General features: G+C 36.3%; 2 protein-coding genes across 11 annotated transcripts in view; both read left to right on the top strand.

Annotated features, from left to right (window-relative positions):
- Window positions 1-13545, top strand: part of LOC127846439 (uncharacterized) — a 99699-nt gene extending 86154 nt beyond the window's left edge. For all 7 annotated transcript variants that reach the window (XM_052377688.1, XM_052377687.1, XM_052377684.1 and 4 more), the window contains 5 exons: window positions 6943-7138; window positions 9893-10030; window positions 10346-10523; window positions 10966-11202; window positions 11668-13545. In XM_052377688.1, coding sequence (XP_052233648.1) covers window positions 6962-7138; window positions 9893-10030; window positions 10346-10523; window positions 10966-11202; window positions 11668-11804 — 867 coding nt within the window. In that variant the 5' untranslated portion in view covers window positions 6943-6961 and the 3' untranslated portion in view covers window positions 11805-13545. The remainder of the gene's footprint in view (window positions 1-6942; window positions 7139-9892; window positions 10031-10345; window positions 10524-10965; window positions 11203-11667) is intronic.
- A 2253-nt stretch (window positions 13546-15798) lies between these two features.
- Window positions 15799-21772, top strand: LOC127846436 (protein unc-93 homolog A-like). 4 transcript variants are annotated; one of them, XR_008033508.1, is made up of 7 exons: window positions 15799-16621; window positions 18985-19119; window positions 19367-19572; window positions 20473-20554; window positions 20758-20817; window positions 21302-21433; window positions 21575-21772. XR_008033508.1 is itself a non-coding variant. In XM_052377681.1 (7 exons), exons 1-7 carry the CDS (start codon window positions 16138-16140, stop codon window positions 21769-21771), a joined length of 1521 nt encoding a protein of 506 aa, XP_052233641.1. In that variant the 5' UTR covers window positions 15800-16137; the 3' UTR covers window position 21772. The 4 variants fall into 4 exon arrangements, 1 of the variants encoding a protein (XP_052233641.1); XR_008033507.1 differs by having other exon boundaries at window positions 20758-20893; XR_008033506.1 differs by having other exon boundaries at window positions 15800-16621; window positions 20324-20554.
- Window positions 21773-22831: the final 1059 nt, after the last annotated feature.

Genomic DNA, 22831 nt, shown 5'->3' with positions numbered 1-22831 from the left:
TTGCCATTAATTTATATTGTGAAGTAATCTGGATAGTCTCATCTCTGAAATTCGACCATGACAATCCAAACATTCATTAAAGTTAAATGAAGTATTGAACGGGTTCATTGTTTTTCCCGACGTAATCTGCTTGTGATTTAATCGTCCAATCATCATCCCGCGGATCGAAGAATACCAGCAATTGAAATGTTAATAATCGTGAAAGGGTTTGCTCGGAAAATCATCATCAGCATTATTATCATCATCAGCAGCAGCAGCAGCAACAGCAGCAGAAGAAGAAGCAGCACGAACTTCAGCAACATCATCATCATCATCATCATCATCATCATCATCATCATCATCATCATCATCATCATCATCATCATCATCATCATCATTACCACCACCACCACCACCAACATCATCATCATCATCATCATCATCATCATCATCATCATCATCATCTTCATCATCATCATCATCATCATCATCATCATCATCATCATCATCATCATCATCATCATCATCATCATCATCATCATCATCATCATCATCATCATCATCACCACCACCACTACCACCACCATCATCATCATCATAATTATCATCACCACCACCATCACCACCACCACTACCACCATCATCATCATCATCATCATCATCATAGTCATTATCATCATCATCATAATCATCACCTACTCCTCCTAGTTTTCTTCCTCATCATCATATAAAAAAACAAAGCCAATCACATAGTCACAACAACAACAGCAACAGCAATAACACGGACAGCAAAACAGCTTCAGACATAACTTTCAATTTTATCGTTGGTTATAGGTCGATTAACATTTTTTGTTCTGATGCCAAGGAATACAACCTCGGGGCGTTAGCATTTATTCTTTCATTTTTCTATTTATTAAATAAGCTATTTAAATCAGTGGTCTTTTATAAAACAAACTTGATTTGATACACAACCCGATATATTCAATTGACAAATAAGCATTAAAGTGTAGCCTCTATTTTGTACGTATTCCGTTCGTATCGATTACATTTAACAACTTCAGTGTTTGTTAATTATATTTTTGAAAGCACTCTTCAACTTTCATTATGGGTCCTCGCTAGCACAGCTATCGTTATAATCTACGACTTTATCTAAAATAAAGTGGAAAGTGTTGGGAGTAAATATTATAAAGCGTCAATGGTCTAAGGATACTTTTGAAACAATTGTAAACCTCATAAAATTATATCAACATTTGATACGAACGTTTATGGTTATCCTACTTCTTATCAGCGATTACGTTCGTCCCGTGAATTCTCTCTGAAGTATCGAGAGGAGTTTTGTTAAAAATACTATTGTAAATAAAGATAAATGTTGCGAAGTAACTCTCGTTAAATTGCGTCAGAATGTTTTTTTTCAAAAACATGAACTGAGCTTTAGCACTGGTATCCATTTTATGTAATCTATACTACGCCATACTAAACCGACTGCATGATTATGCAGACATACACTCGTTTAGTATGATAGATTTAAATACAATAGAAAATACAATCAAAATCATCTTATTAATGTTCAATCATCTGCATATGCAGGTGTGAAAAATCCAGTAGAAAAGCAATGACAAAACTAGCAATGTATCACAAACACTGATGCCTCCACAATACGCGTCTGGGCACAGACACATTCACTGTACATACTACAGTAGACAAAGGGATAAATGGCCATATTGCAGCGAAAACTGGCCGCAGACACTATTTCTTTCTTTACAATCATCGGCACGGTGAATGATTTAGATCATTCAGCTCTGAGTTTGACGATATACAAACCAGTAGGTAAAGAAAGAAGAATTTTCAAAAATATTAACACTAAATTGTGTATTAGAAAAACCGACATAATTCTGTCAAACACTTTTCTAAGCCCAAAGTTCCTTTTTACGCACATCAACCTATTAAGCCATTTAAGTTTGCAAATTTAAAAAGATCAACGCATTATTTTCAGAGAGCTGCACACATAAAAATGTGTTACTATATATTTTATTCATGTTTATCATGACTGTTTGTCCATATTGCTTCCCTTGCCCTGGCACAATTTTAACGTACTGATTTTATAACACTTGTTACTCATAGTTATGAGTAAATTTATTATTCTCTATTCTCAAAATGCTATTAAAATCTCATCATCTTTATTACCCATATCATCATCATTATCATTATCAAACAAATAATAAACCAAAGACAAAATAGGAGTGAGTGCTTGTATTTGACAGGACTTTCAACAAATAAATGCAAAAAACAATTCTTCTGACGCCCGTATATGTTGTATGCGCAATGGATATAGACCTCAACGGCACCGCTCAGTTGAGGAATCTCGAGACGACTGGAAACGGTGTAACATCTTTGTTCAGGTGTATAAAGAACTGAAACGATACTATTTAAATGCTGTAGGGCATGTAATTATGAATACTTCGTATACACATGTGTGTCATGTGAAAAGGTGCAAATGTATTCATAACAATTAGACGTCAAGTATATATCTCAAAAAAGAGTTACTATTTGAATAAACTGATCCCCGCCGATGCCCACAGTGCACACAGGACGCCCCCAATGCCCATCAATCACGCTAACTTGCTTAAATATTATAAATAAACAAATGTGAAACATTAATTTGTTCAAAGAAGCTGCTAATATCTGCAAGATTCATCTACCACCACCAATCAAGAGAAGTGTACATGACTTCACGTACACCCCATACAATAATCAGTAGTAATAAACGATTCAGGTAAAACCGCGAGCGGGATACGCAACCCTACTGCCATTTTTGTTTTCTTATTTTTTCTTTTAATGGCAGGGGGACGTATGAGGACCCATGGCTCGAGACCGGTGTCTAGGTGCCTTCATCACCTCCCGAAACCTCTAATTTAGAGAAATCTACAAATAAGCAGCTATTAAGATACTGTAACATTAAGTATTTTATAGTAAAAAATGTAATTAAAACATTATCAATTTCATTGCGCAAGTTAACATAACAAACAAACCTCAAAAGCATCCTGCACACACCCCGGACATCAACAAGAAACAAACAAATCACTCAAACCATAAAATCCATAAAGCATCTATAAAGAATGTTGATAAATCATAAATATTCCGAGAAATATATAAATGCATATGACGAATTTAACAGCTATATTAAACCGACTTCAACATCTAACCAGTCACACCAAAATGAAAATATTAAGTAATCGTAAAATAAAAATGTCTTTAAAATTAAACGTTCATTACGAACGACAACAAAAAATTATAACACTGACATTTAAACATACCAATATTTCAATAAGTATGCTGGAGGTACTATCTCCAGAAATTGAGAGTCTCGAAAAACATGACACCCATAACTTAAAAGACCTCATTCAAACACAATATTATGTAAAAAATGAGTCAAAATAATCAAGAAAACTTAGCTGCTTCAGACTCAAATGAAAATACACCCATCGTCTTTCCCAGTAAAGAAATCGGTTCGTGTTAAGATCCCATCTCACATGGACTAAAAACCGAACTGAAAATATACTAAATATAGACTTCATAATAGCAAAATTATAAACATAAAAGCAATGTAACCAATTATTTAACCATACATATGTTCATTAAGGGCGGGCGGGCGGGGTTATCACCCTTTCGTTTTCTTGCTCCATAACTTTGCCTGTCAAAAACAACCCTCGAATGGCGTCTTACTAGATGTGCAAATCATATATACCCCAAAACGAAAAACTCGTGCGCTTTCGCGCTAAAACATGCACACAAAACCCGTGCATTATACGCGCTAAACCATTACCATAATCTCTCTTCTAAATAACACGTATTCAACCATACTATAGCGTATTTATCAAACCGAGAATAATTTCATTCATTTTCACTAATTGAGGTCGCTTTTAAAATAGAACAGAGCACTGTACGTGAACCTTTCAGAACACGAACATTGACTTCTTAATGACTTTTGTGTACAATACTAGACAAACCAATATTGGATTACCTATGTGAGATTAACTGTTAAAGTCAGATTTTGACATTTTCCTTTAAATACCAACAAGACTTAACTCGCATAATCCTTCAATAAATCAGCTTAGAGCAACAACACCGCGTCTCGACTTTTGTCCAGATTTTTGTTTATTGTAGTCGTTGAACTAGTAATTGTAATATGTCGTCACACAGGTTAATTAGATTTATTCTGGATTACATTCTCCAGTCATAACGTTATATGGCCATGCAGGCACAGGTAATGAATTCATACGTCTTCAGTAAAAGTTTGCTCGTTTAAATATTATGGTACAGTGAGGTGTTTTTAGACAAACGTATTCTGAAATTCACAAGTTATTTTATTCTGCCTTTCGCTATATTTAAATGAGCCTTTTCCTGGGGACACGGGGCTTACTGCATGTGCGTACATTGTCATGTCAGATAAGCCTGTGCAGTCCGGAAGGCTTATCATGGACGACACTTTCGATAAAGATTAGTTTTTTTGGAGAAGACACATTCTTTAAAAAAATATATATAAAAGCGAAAAGTGTCGTCCCTTATTAGCATGTGCGGAGTTTATATGCTAATCTGGGACGACACTTAACGCACATGCATTAAGACCCATTTTCACAGAGCGAGACTCAATGGTTTCGTTAAATAAGCTGGTCATGGTTATGGAAGATACAAGATAATCTTTTTCGTTGCACTTTTTCTAAGCGGTTTCTTGTAAACCCAAAGAGGTAATCCATATTATTTTGAGCCAGATCGGCGCAATCGGTTTGAACACTTACTCTTACGTGTACTTATTCTCGTGATCGCATTCGTGTGTTTGATACCTATTCTGGGCATTTGTTTATACATTATGAGTTTGTTTGCTTATATTAAAGGGGCCTTTTCACAGATTTTGGCATGTTTTGAAGTTTGTCCTTTAATGCTTTGTAATGATAAATGTAAACTTTAAATTTCAAAAGCTCCAGTAAAAAATCATAAATAAAATTAAAAAAGGAAAAAAGTAGCCTGCAGCAGGGCTCAAACCAGTGACCCCCGGAATCCTGAAGTAAAAACGCATAAGCCAACTGAGCTATCCTGCCAAGCATACATAAACTGCGTATTTTATAGGTAATATAAGCAATCTTCGTAGTTTCACAAATTTAAACGACAACCACAGAACTCTCCAAATTATTCAATCGTTTCGCGTTGCAACGCTTTAAAAAAATTAGTTTTTTAAATCGTCAAAAGATGCATATAATGGCTATATTAGACCATGGCAAATTTTCAGTAATACTGTTTCCTCACAAATATCATAACTAAACCGAAAATTTGCGAATCTGAAACAACTTTTTTCAATTTTGTCAATTTACCAAACCGCGAAATGATTTCTCACTATAGCAATTAATTCACAGTTAAATGTATGCATTTTTTATTATTCAGTTTATAACACCTAATCATTTAAACCGCTAGGAAATAATTTTTTTCGAAAAAGATATTGGTTCTTGAATGTATTCAAAATTGTATTCAAAATTAACAATTCATCCAATAATTACCTGTCACATACGAGTGTATGCGACACCAAGGATATGTAAATCAAACATGACATCTAAACACACACTTGGCTATAATTGGAAACGAGTAACGAGAAATTCAAAATGTTACACATTTTAATACGAAATGGTTTATACAAATATTTTTATGAAAGTGTACACAATTTTGAAATTCAGTAATAAAGTCTATTAAAATGTTTAATCAATGACTTTTCAAACCCGTTTAGCGTTGCCTTTTTCACGTTTGGTTGATGGGTTCAAAGTATTTCACCGTCTTGCACGGCTTAATACGTCATTATTATGGGTCGCGTCATGCGATTTTATAGGATATGCCGCTAATTTAGCCCAATACCACACTACGCATTGGCGCATTTTGGTCACTTTGGTCAGGAGCCTCACTGTCCGATATAAAGTCAAGTAAGTTTGCTACAAAGTCACGCAAGTTCGCGGTATCGTTAGCTCCTGGCCACACTACACAATTTCACTGGGTGTTCAGGAGCTACGCTCTTCGCGTATGGCATTAGACCCATTTTCGCATAACGTAGCTCACAATTTGGTGATAACAATTAATTGATGAAACGATTTCTCAGTACGACATATAAACGTTTAAACTACAACATGGATAATTAAATTCTTTATTTAGACTAGGCGCATATATACATTTAATTCGCATGCATGTGCTGATATGGTTTTCGTTCATTCAATATACAATGGACATTCATTTCATGAGTATGCATCTTAAACAAATAGTAACATATATAAAGGCATTAAATGTAATCAGTATTGAATTTTATAAGTTGTTGAATAAAGTGGCAATACATGCAAAGGTCTAGGGCATTTGAACTACAACATTTATTAATGTTATAGTGATAACATAAAACCCACAAAGACAAATCTTTGAGAGAGCTAAAAGTCTGAGTAATAAATAATACACAATTAATCGAAATAAAATTCATACATGTTGGTACTTGTGTTATCAGCTTGCATCTATGTATATGCAATATTATAATACATTATATAAGGAACATTATAATATAAAATGATACTCATACTCAAGAACATTGCCATGTTGACATTTTCTCTCTTGTAAAGGTATAGGTACATGCTGTCAAAAGCTCCAAAAGTACTCACATTAAGGAACTGGTATTAACAAAAGATAATTGCTTTATAGATTTTACCTGTGCTAGTATGTAAGAACAAATTGTTGATGAAGTTGTTGTGGAAATAACGAGATAATTAAGTGCATGTCTCGGAGAATTATTGAACCTAGGGTATTCATTATTTATAGTTATATTATTATTAAGTGACGTGGAGCCTTTCTTTTTAACACTGATCAAAGTTGTGTAGGTAATTCTTCCGGCGATAGCCTATATATCACGATCTACCGCTTATGGCTTATTTTCGTCAACTATTGCAGTACATACAGTGTCAAAGGCATGCCAGGCACGAGCAGCGGAAGGAAGAGCAAGACTATCGGTATCCAGACGAGCGACAGGCGCCCGCCATCAGCACGAGAAAAGGGCGTTCAGGTGGACACCTATCCCGTATATCCGGACACCACACAGAAAGCGTCGATAACAATCGCCCGCCAGAAACGGAGCATGTTTCCAAAAGTAAGTATAAGGACTGTTGGTGAAAGTCAACGTCCTTCAATATGGCGATTTCTAAAGCAACCTTCGCGCGGAGATTTGTCCGTTGTTATTCCAGACACCGTTTATTTAAATGGGTAACCGCTCCGTGGACATTGTTTCGAGAGATGGAATTTATGGGCCAATTTTCTATCATGCAGGTTATGACCACTTACCATCGTTATTGTAAAAGAGCCTCGCTCGGGGCGAAAGCGGCACCATTTCCAACTTAGATACGTAATTTTACGCATTTGTATTCTCTTAGAAAGTTAGATATGACTAAAGACCTTTCTTAATAGATTCAAGTATTAAAGGCTTATTTACAACCATTAGATACTCATGAGCAGTAAACAGCATAAAATCTGAACAGACAGCGAGTTACTCTCAGGCTGTCCTGGTTTTATGCTGTTTGCACATAGCTATTTTCACTTTGCTTCTGAGAGGGAAAGGCTTACGTATGCGAGTACAGTACCGCCCCAGAATAGCCTGTGTAGTCCGCTAATATAAGGCTGCGAGTACAGTACCGCCCCAGAATAGCCTGTGTAGTCCGCTAATATAAGGCTGCGAGTACAGTACCGCCCCAGAATAGCCTGTGTAGTCCGCTAATATAAGGCTGCGAGTACAGTACCGCCCCAGAATAGCCTGTGTAGTCCGCTAATATAAGGCTGCGAGTACAGTACCGCCCCAGAATAGCCTGTGTAGTACGCTCATATAAGGCTGTGAGTACAGTACCGCCCCAGAATAGCCTGTGTAGTCCGCTAATATAAGGCTGCGAGTACAGTACCGCCCCAGAATAGCCTGTGTAGTCCGCTAATATAAGGCTGCGAGTACAGTACCGCCCCAGAATAGCCTGTGTAGTCCGCTAATATAAGGCTGCGAGTACAGTACCGCCCCAGAATAGCCTGTGTAGTCCGCTAATATAAGGCTGCGAGTACAGTACCGCCCCAGAATAGCCTGTGTAGTCCGCTAATATAAGGCTGCGAGTACAGTACCGCCCCAGAATAGCCTGTGTAGTCCGCTAATATAAGGCTGCGAGTACAGTACCGCCCCAGAATAGCCCGTGTAGTCCGCTAATATAAGGCTGCGAGTACAGTACCGCCCCAGAATAGCCCGTGTAGTCCGCTAATATAAGGCTGCGAGTACAGTACCGCCCCAGAATAGCCTGTGTAGTCCGCTAATATAAGGCTGCGAGTACAGTACCGCCCCAGAATAGCCTGTGTAGTCCGCTAATATAAGGCTGCGAGTACAGTACCGCCCCAGAATAGCCTGTGTAGTCCGCTAATATAAGGCTAGGAGTACAGTACCGCCCCAGAATAGCCTGTGTAGTCCGCTAATATAAGGCTGCGAGTACAGTACCGCCCCAGAATAGCCTGTGTAGTCCGCTAATATAAGGCTGCGAGTACAGTACCGCCCCAGAATAGCCTGTGTAGTCCGCTAATATAAGGCTGCGAGTACAGTACCGCCCCAGAATAGCCTGTGTAGTCCGCTAATATAAGGCTGCGAGTACAGTACCGCCCCAGAATAGCCTGTGCAGTCCGCTAATATAAGACTGCGAGTACAGTACCGCCCCAGAATAGCCTGTGTAGTCCGCTAATATAAGGCTGCGAGTACAGTACCGCCCAAGAATAGCCCGTGTAGTCCGCTAATATAAGGCTGCGAGTACAGTACCGCCCCAGAATAGCCCGTGTAGTCCGCTAATATAAGGCTGCGAGTACAGTACCGCCCCAGAATAGCCTGTGTAGTCCGCTAATATAAGGCTGCGAGTACAGTACCGCCCCAGAATAGCCTGTGTAGTCCGCTGATATAAGGCGATTTTAACCACGGCTTTTTATCAGTTGATTACCGCAATGAGTTTTCATCGTATGCAATAAGTGTACATTAATGTCAGAATCTAAGTTTCGAAGCGTATTTTCAGAATGGTTCAGTTCTTTATTACATGAGTCCATTAACCGTGCGTATTTGCTGATTTGATGTTAATCGGGGCTTGTATCGCTCGCATTGATTGAACATGGTTCATAATTACCGTCATTATTTCAAAATCAATTTATAACCGTCATAAAGAAAGCTGTACTCGCTTTTGTTGAAAGTGTATTCGTGTTGTTGTTTTTTTTCGAGTTCCTTGCTGTTGTTTTTTTTGGCGTATTTCATTTCGCAATTTCATTACAGTTTTAAAGGCGATAAAATGTATATTTTCGCCTCAGACTACGAACGATTTTTCCCGTTAACGTTTCGAAGCCTGACGCAGTTATCACGTGACTAAATTCTCGTGTAATAAATAACAGCAATAGCATACGCACCCGTAGGCGGCTGTCCGGTCTGCGCAAGGATTTATTTATGCGCTTCTCACCTAGGCGACCAGGGTTCAATCCTCGTTTTTGGAAGCATGTGATATTGGTTGGTGGTCTCAATACCGAACAGACGGGGTTTCCTACGGGTACGCCTTCTCCACGCCACACAAACTAGACCACACTAAAATTGAAAATCTTTCAGTTTCAACCGAAACTATAGAAAGGCTTGAAATTTCAGCTAAAATTTATAACAAATCTTCCAAACTTCCATGTTCTAGTTATTCAATTAGATAGGAAGGCGGGAGGACCTCATAAACTTCGAAACACACATAACACAATGGTATGGCTGTCCGGTTCGTTCTGTTGTAGATATTCGCGCTTCACGTCTAGGTGACAGGTTGCAATGTCCGCTCCCACTAGTATTGTTCATTTTACCTTTTGGCGTTTCCAGATCAGTTCCGCCACAAAGGAGGTGTACCTGTTCGTACGCGCCAAGAAGGAATGGGTTCGAAGACTCATCAATGCCTTCGTGCGTGACAAGAAAGTGCGAGAAAACTTCCACGGGACGCTGCTTGGACTGGCGGAACAGGTAACATACACTAGGCACTGAAACAATATTTTTCGGTTATAAGGGGCGGAATAGTATCGTTAATAACACAACGATGTTCACATAACATGTAATAGTGTGTAATAGGAACAGACATTAAAACATAACTAGAGACAATTTACATGTACACTTTACTGAAATACCAAAGTGAAAACGTTCACATGCTTTTGAATGTGTTTAAAATGTCGCATCGATCTAACAGTTGCACTTTTTGAATCAAGGGCGGCATACAATATTAAAAAGCGAAAGACTAAAAAGATTTGACCCAACTCACAATACATTTATACTCAATGATAGATTTCCCGCTGTGAAGGCGATCTTTACCGTGGACTGCCAGAGCAATGTTTCGTTGTGATGATGTTTCGGGACCAGGACTGTGCCGACAGATGGTGTCGCTCTACAAGCGTCTTCAAGCAGAAGGACCTCGACGACAGCGAGATATTCACCGTGCCTCTAAAGTACATCCCGGAGGACGGTGAGTAGGATTACATGCCGTACAGTTTAATCATTTCACAACATGGTGGATGTGACCTAAGATTGTGTACCGTTGGTTCGAGCAATTGCACATTAGTAAAATATGTGTTGGTCGGGTGGGGGTTGGGTTTATAAGTGCATGCATATTGTTTTTTAAGTGCATTTATAAGTTGCGGAAGATGGTGCATATCATTACATGCCGGGTGAAGTTCACAAAGTAGAGGAGGGGCCGTATGATTGCATACCGTGAACTAATGTCTTGTGGGATCTGATGCGGATGATTACATGCCTTTGATTCTACAATCTGTTCACACGCAATTTCCTTAACAAATTCTTATGTTGGTACGCGAATGACCGAGATTAACATGTTCCAGTAGATATGGAAACACAATGAATACGACTCAGTACCAGTTACCGTATACTGATGTGTGACCTATTTCCAGACTTGAGAGCGTTCCAGCTTACGGAGATGTACGGTCTGTTGACGGACCCTGGGCTCTTTCAGAAGGAATATGTAGAACCCACAGCGAAAATCATGAACAGCAAACACATTTACCATGGAATCGTGGCCTCACAGAAAGTCAACAGGATTCGCAACTGTATGATTAGACCGGAAACCTACATCCTCGTCAACTGCGCAGAATCTGAGAGCAAGTTAATCAGCGATTTCTATGAGTCAGGTACGCCTAGGTTGCGTTGTCGGACAAGTATCGTCTAACTAGTCTAACTCGACTTAAGAATTCTTTACATCTCTGTTTTTATGATTCAAGTGGTGAAAGATGTCCGAGATTCGTGATTTAAAACGAAAACGGTTAATTCACGTCTATGTACTGATGCTGTTTTTATTATTGGTTATCACCCTCTTGCACATGCCCACATATTAAGACACATCAACGAAAACAAATCAATTTCTTTAAGAAGTTAGATAATTATATATAAACTAAATGTGTCAATTTTTATTACCCAGATGGTATTTATATGAATATTTAAAAGTATGCATTGGGGTTAGCACTAAATTGAGTGATATCTGTAGATTTGGCTTTTTATGATCGAATAACATTCACTCAGGTCTATCAGAAAAAGATATAATTCGAAAGCATTAGATTACTAATAGACGCATTTAATCCGTAGTGGTTTGTTTCCAGACGAGTATCAGCAGTACAAGAATAAACGCCAGCGATTGGTCGCCGAGACAGACACGTGCTTCTTCACGTTGTTACCTCTGAACGAGGCTGGGAAAACCCTCCAGAACGATCCCTCGCAACTGGGTTATCTTTCCTAGAATCAAAGCTCTGCTAAAACGCGAGATTATAACGACTTGTGATATTTTGTATAGTCTACAATCTCCTTTTATCCATAGATGAAGACCATGTATTACGTCTTATTATGTAGATACTTACAAACAGTTTTAATAAACGTGTCTTTCTGATGAAACGACATAATTAATCCCACCATATACTAGTACATCGTAAACTATTAAATGGTGATGATTTTTTTTATTCTTTAAGACACTGATTGTTCTCCAGGACACTGATTGTTCATCTGTTAGTGCATATTTTAGACTATTTTCACTAAGACAAGTATATAAGCTTTTTTGATAGCGGATGTAAACCTTCTTTGTGATATGTTTTAGGTAAGGTATTAACATTAAGGCATTTATTTCGTAAGAATATGCTTCATTAGTGCATGTACTCTGGAACGTACAGAAATTTAGGCATCGCCACATTCATTTCTGCATTTATCGTTTTCGTTCTATCAACTTGCACATGTCATCGGCTTTTTATTGTGCCTTTTTTGTTTATCAAAGTAACTTAATAAGTTTTGCTTCTGTATGTTTTATGTACTTTTATCGGGCTGTTTGGTTTGTTTATTTACATACTGCATGCTGTTGTTGTTGTTTTTTTGTTTCGAGGCGGAAATTGCAAGACGTATATATTAATGGCTTTGTACCATCGACACTGCGAGCTACGTTTGCATTGATCGGCTTATAACTAACTTTCATTATTGACTAAATACATTGTCATATTTGATTAATTAAGTACGAATATAAGATAAAAGAAATGTGTGTGAAACAAGATCAAACATACTTTTGAAACGCAGTAACAACTTCGAGCCAAATTTTTTGGAGTCTAAAATGTTGGATTTTGTAATAAGCTGTCGTGACATATTACCTTAATGCATTTGTAATCTTTTATTGTTTGTGTCGGTTTATAAACAAATCACTGCCAAGTTGCATTGCATCCACTTGTTAAATATATTCACTGAGTGTTATTTATTTGTACGTGTTGTCAAAGTTTTTCCAGTTTATTTCAATTGCACAATTTTCATTACATCAATTTATTGATTGCTTTTATGATTCTAACTCATGCTAGCCCTAAACGTTTCTAGATCCGTACGATCAATATTATTCTATTATTAAACACATGTATATAGTTCTTAAAACACATTTGCAGTTAACATAGTCTTCCAAGCAAACGATGATAAGCTGATAACAATATAGCAAGAGTCGAGTCATTAAAAATGGATCTTAATTCATATGCGACCGTCTCAGATCCACGCAGTCTGGTCAGCGACCGTCTCAGACCCACGCAGCCTGGTCATGAGCTACCCTGTCCGCTTATGAGGCCCAAAAAACATCGCTTGATTTGTTAAAAAGTTCTAAGCTCCTGACCAGACTATGTAAATGCGAAGGCATGGCCGGAGCTTCCCTTGCCGCCTATGATATATTACTATTACTAAGTTTAGCTCGACGCGGCTCATATAATAAATATCACCGACAGACGAGCTTTCTAGCATGTATATACTCATATATCAAACCTCAAGTGATTAATTCAAAACAAAACGTGCACGATATTGAAGACCATTCAATTATAAACAGATATCCGTCCTTTTACATCTTTTAATAACTCTAGTTTAGTTTATTAATGTCACATGTTGTAATATAATTATTAGTAATAATCAAGCTTTTGTTATCGTTTATTTGTGAAATGTAAAGAACAGGAATAAAAGTTTTCTTCCTTGAATTTATTAATTGTTGTTGTTTCTGTATAGATTCACCCATTTATCTTGCAGCAACTCGATGGGTTCAAATATAAAGTGTGTGCTTTAAAAAGACAAAAACTTTTAAACGATGTATTGACCTTGCCAGTAATTTGGATCTTATTTGAAAACTTATTCGACAGGATTAAATGGTTTTGCACCGATTAAACCGGGTTCAAGTCCCACTTTTTTGAATTGGCAATTATGAAACGGTGTCACCATCTAAAATCATTTTTTACGTTGTAATATATTGTTTATCCTATATTATATAAAACATTTGTGATAAATAAAAGACTAGCTGTTATTAAGACGAATTTCTGTCCTGACAATTTTTTTGTGATTCCTTCATTGCAAGCAATACATGAATTTCCTTTTGATGAAAACATTTTACATTACCTTCATAGTAAACTTCAAGTAAACGTTGAACGTTTCGTAATTAAATTAAATCAAGTTTCATGATCACATCTTATGTATACACACGTTTCATTTTTATGCGGAGGGGTTAACAGATGGTAAATACGGAGGTTTAACTTAAAGTCAATATAATTTATGTAAATTGTTTTACACACTCGTACTTCCTACAAAACTAACTACCTTGAAAATGCTGTTACCACGGTGCACATTTGTCAGAGCTTTCATTAAAGCTTCTCCATCATTTGAGTCGCGTTTTGAGAAAATTGGGCATAATGCATGTGCATAAAGTGTCGTTCCAGATTAGCCTGTGCAGTCCGCACAGGCTAATCAGGGATGACACTTTCCGTCTTAAACGGAAAGAAGAGACTTCATTTTAACGAAAAATGTCATAAAAGCGGAAGGTGTCGTCAATGATTAGCCTGTGCGGACTGCACAGGCTAATTAGGGACGACACTTTACGCACATGCATTATGCCCAGTTTTCTCAGAACACTACTCATTTCTAACTTCAACGAGAAATTGAGCCTCCGACGTAAACCAGGTCTCTGAAGGTTACACTTTGAGCCGCGCCTTGGGAAAACGGAACTTAATGCATTTGCGGAAGGTGTCTTCCATGCTTGACATGTGCAGTCCGCACCGGCTTATCAGGAACGACACCTTCCGTTTTGATGGCTTGTTTTCGTTTAAGGGAAGTCTCAAGATAAAGCGGAAAATGTCGTACCTGATAAGCCTGTGCGGACTGCACTTGCTAATCTAGGATGACACTTTCCGCGCGTGCACTTAGCACCGTTTTTAAAGAGCGAGACTCATTTCTATCTATCTTTGGCAGCATCTCTCTAACATTTCAGCCAGTACCTGTCGGTAATGGTATCCCAACTCGTATGGCCTTTTTTCGGCATTCTGTTGGCGGTTGTTTTCACTTAACATTTGATAGAGAACTCTAAGAACTGTTCGACGAGATAACTATCGTATGAATCTTTTATTTACCAGGCTCTGAATCACATCACAATCAAGATATAAAATGTGATCTCGCGTAACCATTGAATATCTCTATTGTTAAAATAAGCCCTTTTATTACATTACAATCAGTTCATAAGTCGAAAGCGACCTCCAGAATTATTGTCATTAAATGAAAACACATACTAGCAAATGCATATAAGTATGAAGTTTCCTTTCATTAAAAATTATCCTGGCAAATGCCTTTAAATCAGCCCGATAACCAGGTAACCTTATATCCCAAAAGATATTAGGCTAGATGACCACGTGACCTCGAATATCCGTCAGTTGCTCTCCGCGCATGCGCACGCCTGTACTATTTTCTATTTAATAAAATAAACTTGTTTTCAATTAAAAAACAACAAAATACATGTAAAGCACTGTTTGTTTAAACATTATTATTTTAACAGCATAATTTCGTCTTTGTGTATTGAATTAATAACGATTGACTCGATTTCTGTGTTGTTTAACAAGATGGAAGCTAGCCTAAGCGTTTTGCATGACGTGACGTAACAATGTTTTTGTTCGCGCGTGTTTTTTTTCTCATATTAAATATTTAAACACAAAATACTCGAAAACTATATATTTTAGAAACATTTCAACGAATGTGACAGGATTAATAGAATAATAGGTTGGTGACGTGGATGGAGAATGGTTATCTGGCTCGTCGGAGGATCTTATCGGGTGAGCCGAATAACTTCCTCCGACTTTCCAGATAACCATTCTCCATCCACGTCACCTACCTATTATTCTATATTTATATTGTATAGTATTGTTTGTTGTACATATTTTCCGCCAAAACGACGTTGCGTTAACTGTGTATAATAACGTCACTTCCTGTGCGAATGTTTATACCAATACTTCTGATAAAAGCTATGGCAAAATAGTTTTAATTTTGGGTAATTTTTATAAACAACAGCAGCTTTAAACCCTCTCGTAATGTTAATGATAAAGCGTTTTGTCCCTGAAATGAACTGTACACATTAAAGGCTTTAAGATAACGAAATCTGAACAGAGTAAATCTTGCCCGATTTAAACATGTTGACTTAAAAGGAAATCAGTGGAAATCAATGGATAGTATACCTCTTCTAAAAATACGGATGAAAGAATTCGGAAATCGGAAATAATTATACACTTGCAGTGAGACTATATACATAATCCATATACATGGAGGTGGAAAAACTTATGACATTCGATGCTCAGATCGCCGACATAACTGACGGAAATACAGAGGCAAGGGATCAAGAACCGGAAATCAGATGCGAATCAGAAACTTTAGATATTAAACACAATGGAGAGTCTGGAACTAATGAATCAATCGTTACAGCTGTCCTAGATATTTCACAATCTAAAGCAAAATGGAACCTGCTTGTGCTGAGTATATGCTTCACATTAATGTTTTCTGCCTTCAATTCTTTTGCCAATATCCAGAGCACAATCAACATCTCAGGCGGACTTGGGACAACCGGTCTGGCTATCCTATATGCAACAATGGTGGTGACCAACCTTTTTGTGACCGTCGTGACCCTGCCAAAACTTCGCTTCAAGCCTATGTTGATGATATCTATGCTGTGCTACGTGTGCTATATGGCAACGGGATACTATTCCAGTTGGTACACCATCGTTCCAGGATCGATCATTATTGGATTTGGTAGGGCAAAGTTTTAGTGTAAAGATGTAAAGATTATGTAACAAGGTATTGGAAAAAGGAAGACCAACTGAACATTATATAATTTTATGATAATGTGATAAGTTGTCGCCGCTTATATACGTATTAAAGGGATCTTTTCACGATTTGGTAAATTGACGAAATTGAAAAAAATTGTTTAAGATTCGCAAATTTCGTTCTAGTTTTGATATTTGTGAGGAAACAGTATTACTGAACATTTACCATGGTCTAATATAGCCAATATATGCATCTTTTGACGAATTTAAAAACCTAAATATTATAAAGCGTTGCAACGCGAAACGATTGAATAATTTGGAGAGTTCTGTTGTTGTCGTTAAATTTTGTGAAATTACGAAGATTGCTGATATAATGCATAAAATACTTTAGCCAAGTATGTTTGGCAGAATAGCCGAGGGGCTAATGCGTTTTTACTCCAGGTTACTCCTGGACACCGGCGGTCACTGGTTCGAGTACAGCTGCGGCTACTTTTTTTTCTTATTTTAAATTTTATTCTTGATTTTTTACTGGAGCTTTTAGGTCCAATGTTTACATTTATCAATATGAAGCATTTGATGACTTATTATAAAACATGCCAAAAACTGTGAAAAGGCCCCTTTAAGCGCATATCGGATGCATAATGTGAATTATGTTACTAAGTGGCATGTAACAATAAAATACTGTATCTATAACCGTAAATACTGCATGTCACAAAACAATACTGTATATTTAACCGTCAATCTTGTATGTCACAATACAATAATGTATCTTTAACAGTTAATATTGAATGTAACAATTCAAAACCGTATTTATAACCGTCAATATTGCATTTAACAACACAATACTGTATCTATAACCGTAAATATTGCATGTAACAATACAATGCTGTATATATAACCGTAAATATTGCATGTCACAATAAAATACTGTATCTATAACCATCAATATATCATACCAAAATAACACTGTATCTATAACCGTCAATATATCATGCCCCAATAATACTGTATCTAAGTAACTATTGTATGCCATTCGTTTATATCGGTCATATGTCTAAATAATGTGGATAATACATAAATACAGTATAATGTGACAATTGAAAAAGAAATAAACCGAAACACATCGGTAATTTTAATCTAATAGAAGAGAAAAACGACTAATTTAAGTTCTTTGATTACAATTTATTTTCGCAACTGTTATCGAAAGTTTTCTCTGCTTTATTTTGTTTGTTTTTGTTTTTATATTGTTATTATTTAACTACCCGATTTGCATCTAAAAATAAACATAAACTACACACAGCATTTATTAAGTAAACAGATGCGTGAACGTTTAAACATCAATATCTTGTCCATCATATAAATTACTAGAAAAACCATGTTAAATTATTATCATTTTATGTATCCTTTAATTGAAAATGAAAATTCAAGCAAGTATGTATTCCTACCAAGTGAACTAATCATTTGGCAAAGATGTGAAACCGTCACTTATGCAATGCCACTTTTACTTATGCAATGCCACTTTTACTTATGCAATGCCACTTTTACTTATGCAATGCCACTTTTACTTATGCAATGCCATTTTACTTATGCAATGCCACTTTTACTTATGCAATGCCACTTTTTCGCTTCTATAAACTAATAATGTACCACTATTACAAAAAGGTCATTGTAATCAAAACAGAATAAAAAATCATCACCAAATCTGTTCAGTATACCATTGAAAATGTCATAGACACGTGTTAAGATATCAACATAAAATGTTTAACAGCCAAAAAGGTCATTTTCATCCAGAACAGATGCAAAATCATCACCAAATCTGTTCAGTATAACATTTAAAATGTCAAAGACACGTGTTAAGATATCAACATAAAATGTTTAACAGCTAACCAAATATTTTATTTCAATATATAAATTATGACACCTGTGTGAATTAAATAAGAATATAGATATATAACCGATTAATGCAGGTCGAGTTATATATTAAGATAAATGCATGTATTTTCCAATGTATGTACTATTTTAACTTGGATCAATATACTCTTCCGAAGCTTCTATCTAAGTAAATATTATTTTCAATGTATGTTTAGTTGCTTGGAAAGAAAGTTTTATGGACTTACTAAAATCATCACTGTGAATCGTTACTTTAAGTAATACATACAAAGTCTAAGATTCTTACAATTTTTAATAACGTCACAACATAATCTAAAACACAAATGAGCACGTATGCTAATATACGCATGTGCAAGTATGTATTAATAAATACAGAAATTCATACTTTATATTTAGCATCAAATCATTCCGACGATTTTAATAAGCAAGTATGAACACATCACGTGGTGTGTTTTGTAGGGGCATCTCACTTGTGGCCGACCCAGCAGGCCTACGTTTCCGACTTGTCAAAGGCGTATGCCGCACACACACGGATGGATGAAATCAAAGCGTTGGTGCTCTTCAACGGCGTTTTCTTTGGTATATTTTATACATGTAAGTTATCATGCTAGTATTTTTTATTCAAAATAGGATATCTTATAATTTGTATGCATATATGGACTGTCAATCAATTAATGAATGATAAATGCAACATACTCTAGCGACTTGTCTAACCTATTAATACATAAAATATTATAACTTCGTCTATACACATTACAATTTGACAAATAATATGAAAATAAATAAAATCATATTTCATGTCAGTGATTTAGAGTATTTTTATTAGAAATTATATTTTCAGCGCAAGTATGGGGCAACCTGTGTTTATTTATTGTGTTTAATGGTGAAGCAGACAACGAAAATCTAATCAACAATAGCACCCAGCAATCGTTTTACAACAACACGACAGTAACTGTCCACGGGCGTAACCCAACTCCTTGCGGGTCGGAGTTTTGTACCTCCAAGCTACAAGGTGCTAGTCCTGTCACACAGCCAGCCATGTTACAGGTAAAACAGCTCACATATCAATTCTTAATAAATTGTGTCTATACATTATTGTGTAGCATTGGTTCATATGATCAGTTTCAAATATTAACTGAAATGTATTACTTATAACTCTTAGCCAAGTTATGGAACATCATGACACCTTAGACGTTTTTAGACTAGTGTATATCCCAAATGCTTCGAATCATATTACTGATAAGGTGACCGCAGTTTTATTCATACTTCTGAGTGTGGATTTAAATGTACGATATGCGTTGATGTAAGTATAGTAAAACTCCAGAATGATTATCAGGAAAGTATTTCTTGTTACTGTCAGCCAGCAGAATACTATATTGGAAATACACTACATTATTTGAATGAGTACCTTCGTGCAATAAGTTTGTCTCTTGCCTAAAGAGGAATATAGACACAACATCCCATGGTTTGAACAGTAGTATTGAGAAATTGTTAACTATAAACATGTGTCTATATATTTTAATTGCATAACTATACGCACAGTGGGCACGTCGAAATATGAAATCGTGTACTACTTATTTATTGTGTTGCCATTAAGCAAGACACAATAACAATTATTACTATATTTACTATATTTGTTAATTATCTTAAAAACTTTTAAAGATAATATATACAGACATAAAATATGAATTGTCACGCCCATTTTGTACGAAAAAAATAGTCTTCAGGCTCGTATTCCTATATTGATGCAAGTACTTTCCAGCTGAATTTATTCGTTTACTAAACGTTTCCATTGCAGGTTTATTATTTTACAACATTTTGTGTCGGATCCGGATTGCTTTCAGTCATTTTGTTGACAGTGTTCTTGCTTAATATTCGGTCAACGCAAACAGTCACACAGAAAGGACCTAAACACAAAGTAAAACAAGTGACGTCGATGCTTTTTAGATCGCAAAAACAACACCTCCTGATTGCATCTACAGTGATGACTGGGATGACACAGGCGTTTTTATCTGGTGATTTTACTGTGGTAAGCTATTGTATTGACATTTAAAAATACTAGAGATTTTAGTAAGTAACACTAGGTTTTATCTACATTTTTTTTCTGTTCGTTTGATCGTAATTATCACATATCTTTTGAAATTGTTTACCTATGAACATAATGTGTTTGTAAAAAGTTGCACAACACGATTACTGACCGTCCAGTTGACCTACTAGTCATTCTTTTTCCAGGCGTTCGTAAGTTGTCCGTACGGCATTGAAAACGTCGGACTGATGATGATAACGTACGGCGTAAGTATGTCAGTATCAGCCGTGGTGGCTGGTAAGATATCCCCACAAACAGGAAATATCCCGGTTTTCTCCCTAGGTTGGTACAATATTGATATACCATTAATGTGCAAAACCACAACAAACAGCAATCGCGAAATGATGCAAAATTTAAGTAAGGCAAGAAATACCTTATTGGACTAACATGATTGTGCTGACTATTAATAATAGCATATCAAAGCTATTAAAGCACACGGACAATCAAAATAGATCAAAGTTTTTGTGACAATCCTCTTAGCCTTTTATTTTGGGCAAATGATCAATTACATTTTATCTTGTCTGTTGTATTAATGCATTAATATATAGGTATTAAATTGTAACTCTCGAACAAACTTTCAATACGTAATATCACAAATATGCTGCAAAACGAAATACGTTAAATAGTTCCAAATTTATATTGAATGTAACCTGTAGCTAACTTTAACTTCATTGTCCATAGTTGTTTCAGCTGCAGTATGTCATATAGCTGCGTTGCTATGCATGTTGCTATGGGCACCGAAACCTGGAGAAATATATGTGGTCTACATATTATCTGCCATATGGGGTGTTTCAGATGCCATCAATTCAACTATTGGTCTGTGTGAGTGAATTTCGTTTCTTTAATAACTGAGTAAAGGCACTCAATATTTTACTGACAGTTTTACATTATGAATTGAACTGCATATATCATTGATTGTCTATTAACATAATTTACGCCTGTTTCAACGATTTATTCGCCCAGCCCTCTACATGGTGTACTTCAAGGCCAAACGGGACGCAGCTCTCTCCAGCTACCGGATGCTCAGTTCCGTAGGTTGGGTGGTTTCCTTCGGGTACAGCGCCTGGATGTGCACATCCGTAAAACTTTATATTCTCATTGCGGTCGTCGTCGTTTCGTATGCGTCTGTAATAGTTTTAGAAATCAAACATCGGCAATGAGTGTTTTCGGCGTCATGTAAATCTTCAATCTACACGCAGGGTTGTCATTCTTTTCTCTCACATACAACCTCTGCCATCACAAGAAAATCCTACCAGATTTGGAAGGATTTTATTTATTTTTGGTTTGAGTATTGTATTATAAAAAGAAGTATCATATTCTTTTATATTTTGAAAATATTGTATTAATTAAGGTTCATACTAAAAATAAATTACCTAAATTAAAAAAAGTAAAAGTAACAACGGTAAAATTATTCTCCACGTGGCGAGGCTATCATCACGTGGTTTGTTATTCGAATCTCTGCGCGGAGGATGGTAAATCTGCACTTACTGAAACATCAAACATAGCAAAAGATCACGTTAACTTATATGAAACACTCCAACTCTATGTATTGACATATATTGTTCTATGTTTATTAATTGATAATATGTTGAGTTTTTATTCTTATATTTCTTATATTTCAGCTCAATTCAATAATTCTGATAAAAACCTCAATACACATACTGTCCTAAGATTTACCATAATCACATGTAAATTGGGCTCAAAGAAAATAGCGCAGAACGTATCCTTACTTATAGTGGTATTCATTATAATAATTGGATTTGTATTATTCACAAAACACTACGAAAATAAATAAACATACATTAACAAACAACGTACAAATCAATGAATAATATATTACTCTTATTGATTTGTTATTACAATAATAAACTATTCACTTAAGTAATGATGACAAACTTGAATACTTTTTTTGTATATATATATATATGAGTCGCATTCTGAGAAAACGGGGCTTAATGCATGTGTGTTTAGTGTCGACCCAGATTAGCCTGTGCAGTCCTGCACAGGCTAATCAGGGACGACACTTTCCGCTTTTATGGTTAATTTTAGTTTCAAGGATGTCCCTCCTTACCGAAAATAAAGTTTAGCGGAAAACACGTCCCTGAATAGCCTGTGCGGATTGCAAAGGCTAATCTCGGGAAGACACTTTACGCACATGCATTAAGCCCAGTTTTCTCAGAACAAGGCTCATATGTACCATCTGAAATAATCTGATAGTAA

Source organism: Dreissena polymorpha, chromosome 9 (assembly GCF_020536995.1).
Source record: "Dreissena polymorpha isolate Duluth1 chromosome 9, UMN_Dpol_1.0, whole genome shotgun sequence".
Classification (NCBI taxonomy): domain Eukaryota; kingdom Metazoa; phylum Mollusca; class Bivalvia; order Myida; family Dreissenidae; genus Dreissena; species Dreissena polymorpha.
This window is presented reverse-complemented; position numbering and strand designations above follow the sequence as displayed.

Bases quoted from the DNA above. Each gene is read 5' to 3' on its own strand.
- LOC127846436 (XM_052377681.1), top strand. From the start codon at position 16,138: ATGGAGGTGGAAAAACTTATGACATTCGATGCTCAGATCGCCGACATA. The intron at 20,894-21,301 runs GTTGGTACAATA...TAGTTGTTTCAG, and splicing joins TATCCCGGTTTTCTCCCTAG to CTGCAGTATGTCATATAGCT. The intron at 21,434-21,574 runs GTGAGTGAATTT...TTATTCGCCCAG, and splicing joins CAATTCAACTATTGGTCTGT to CCCTCTACATGGTGTACTTC.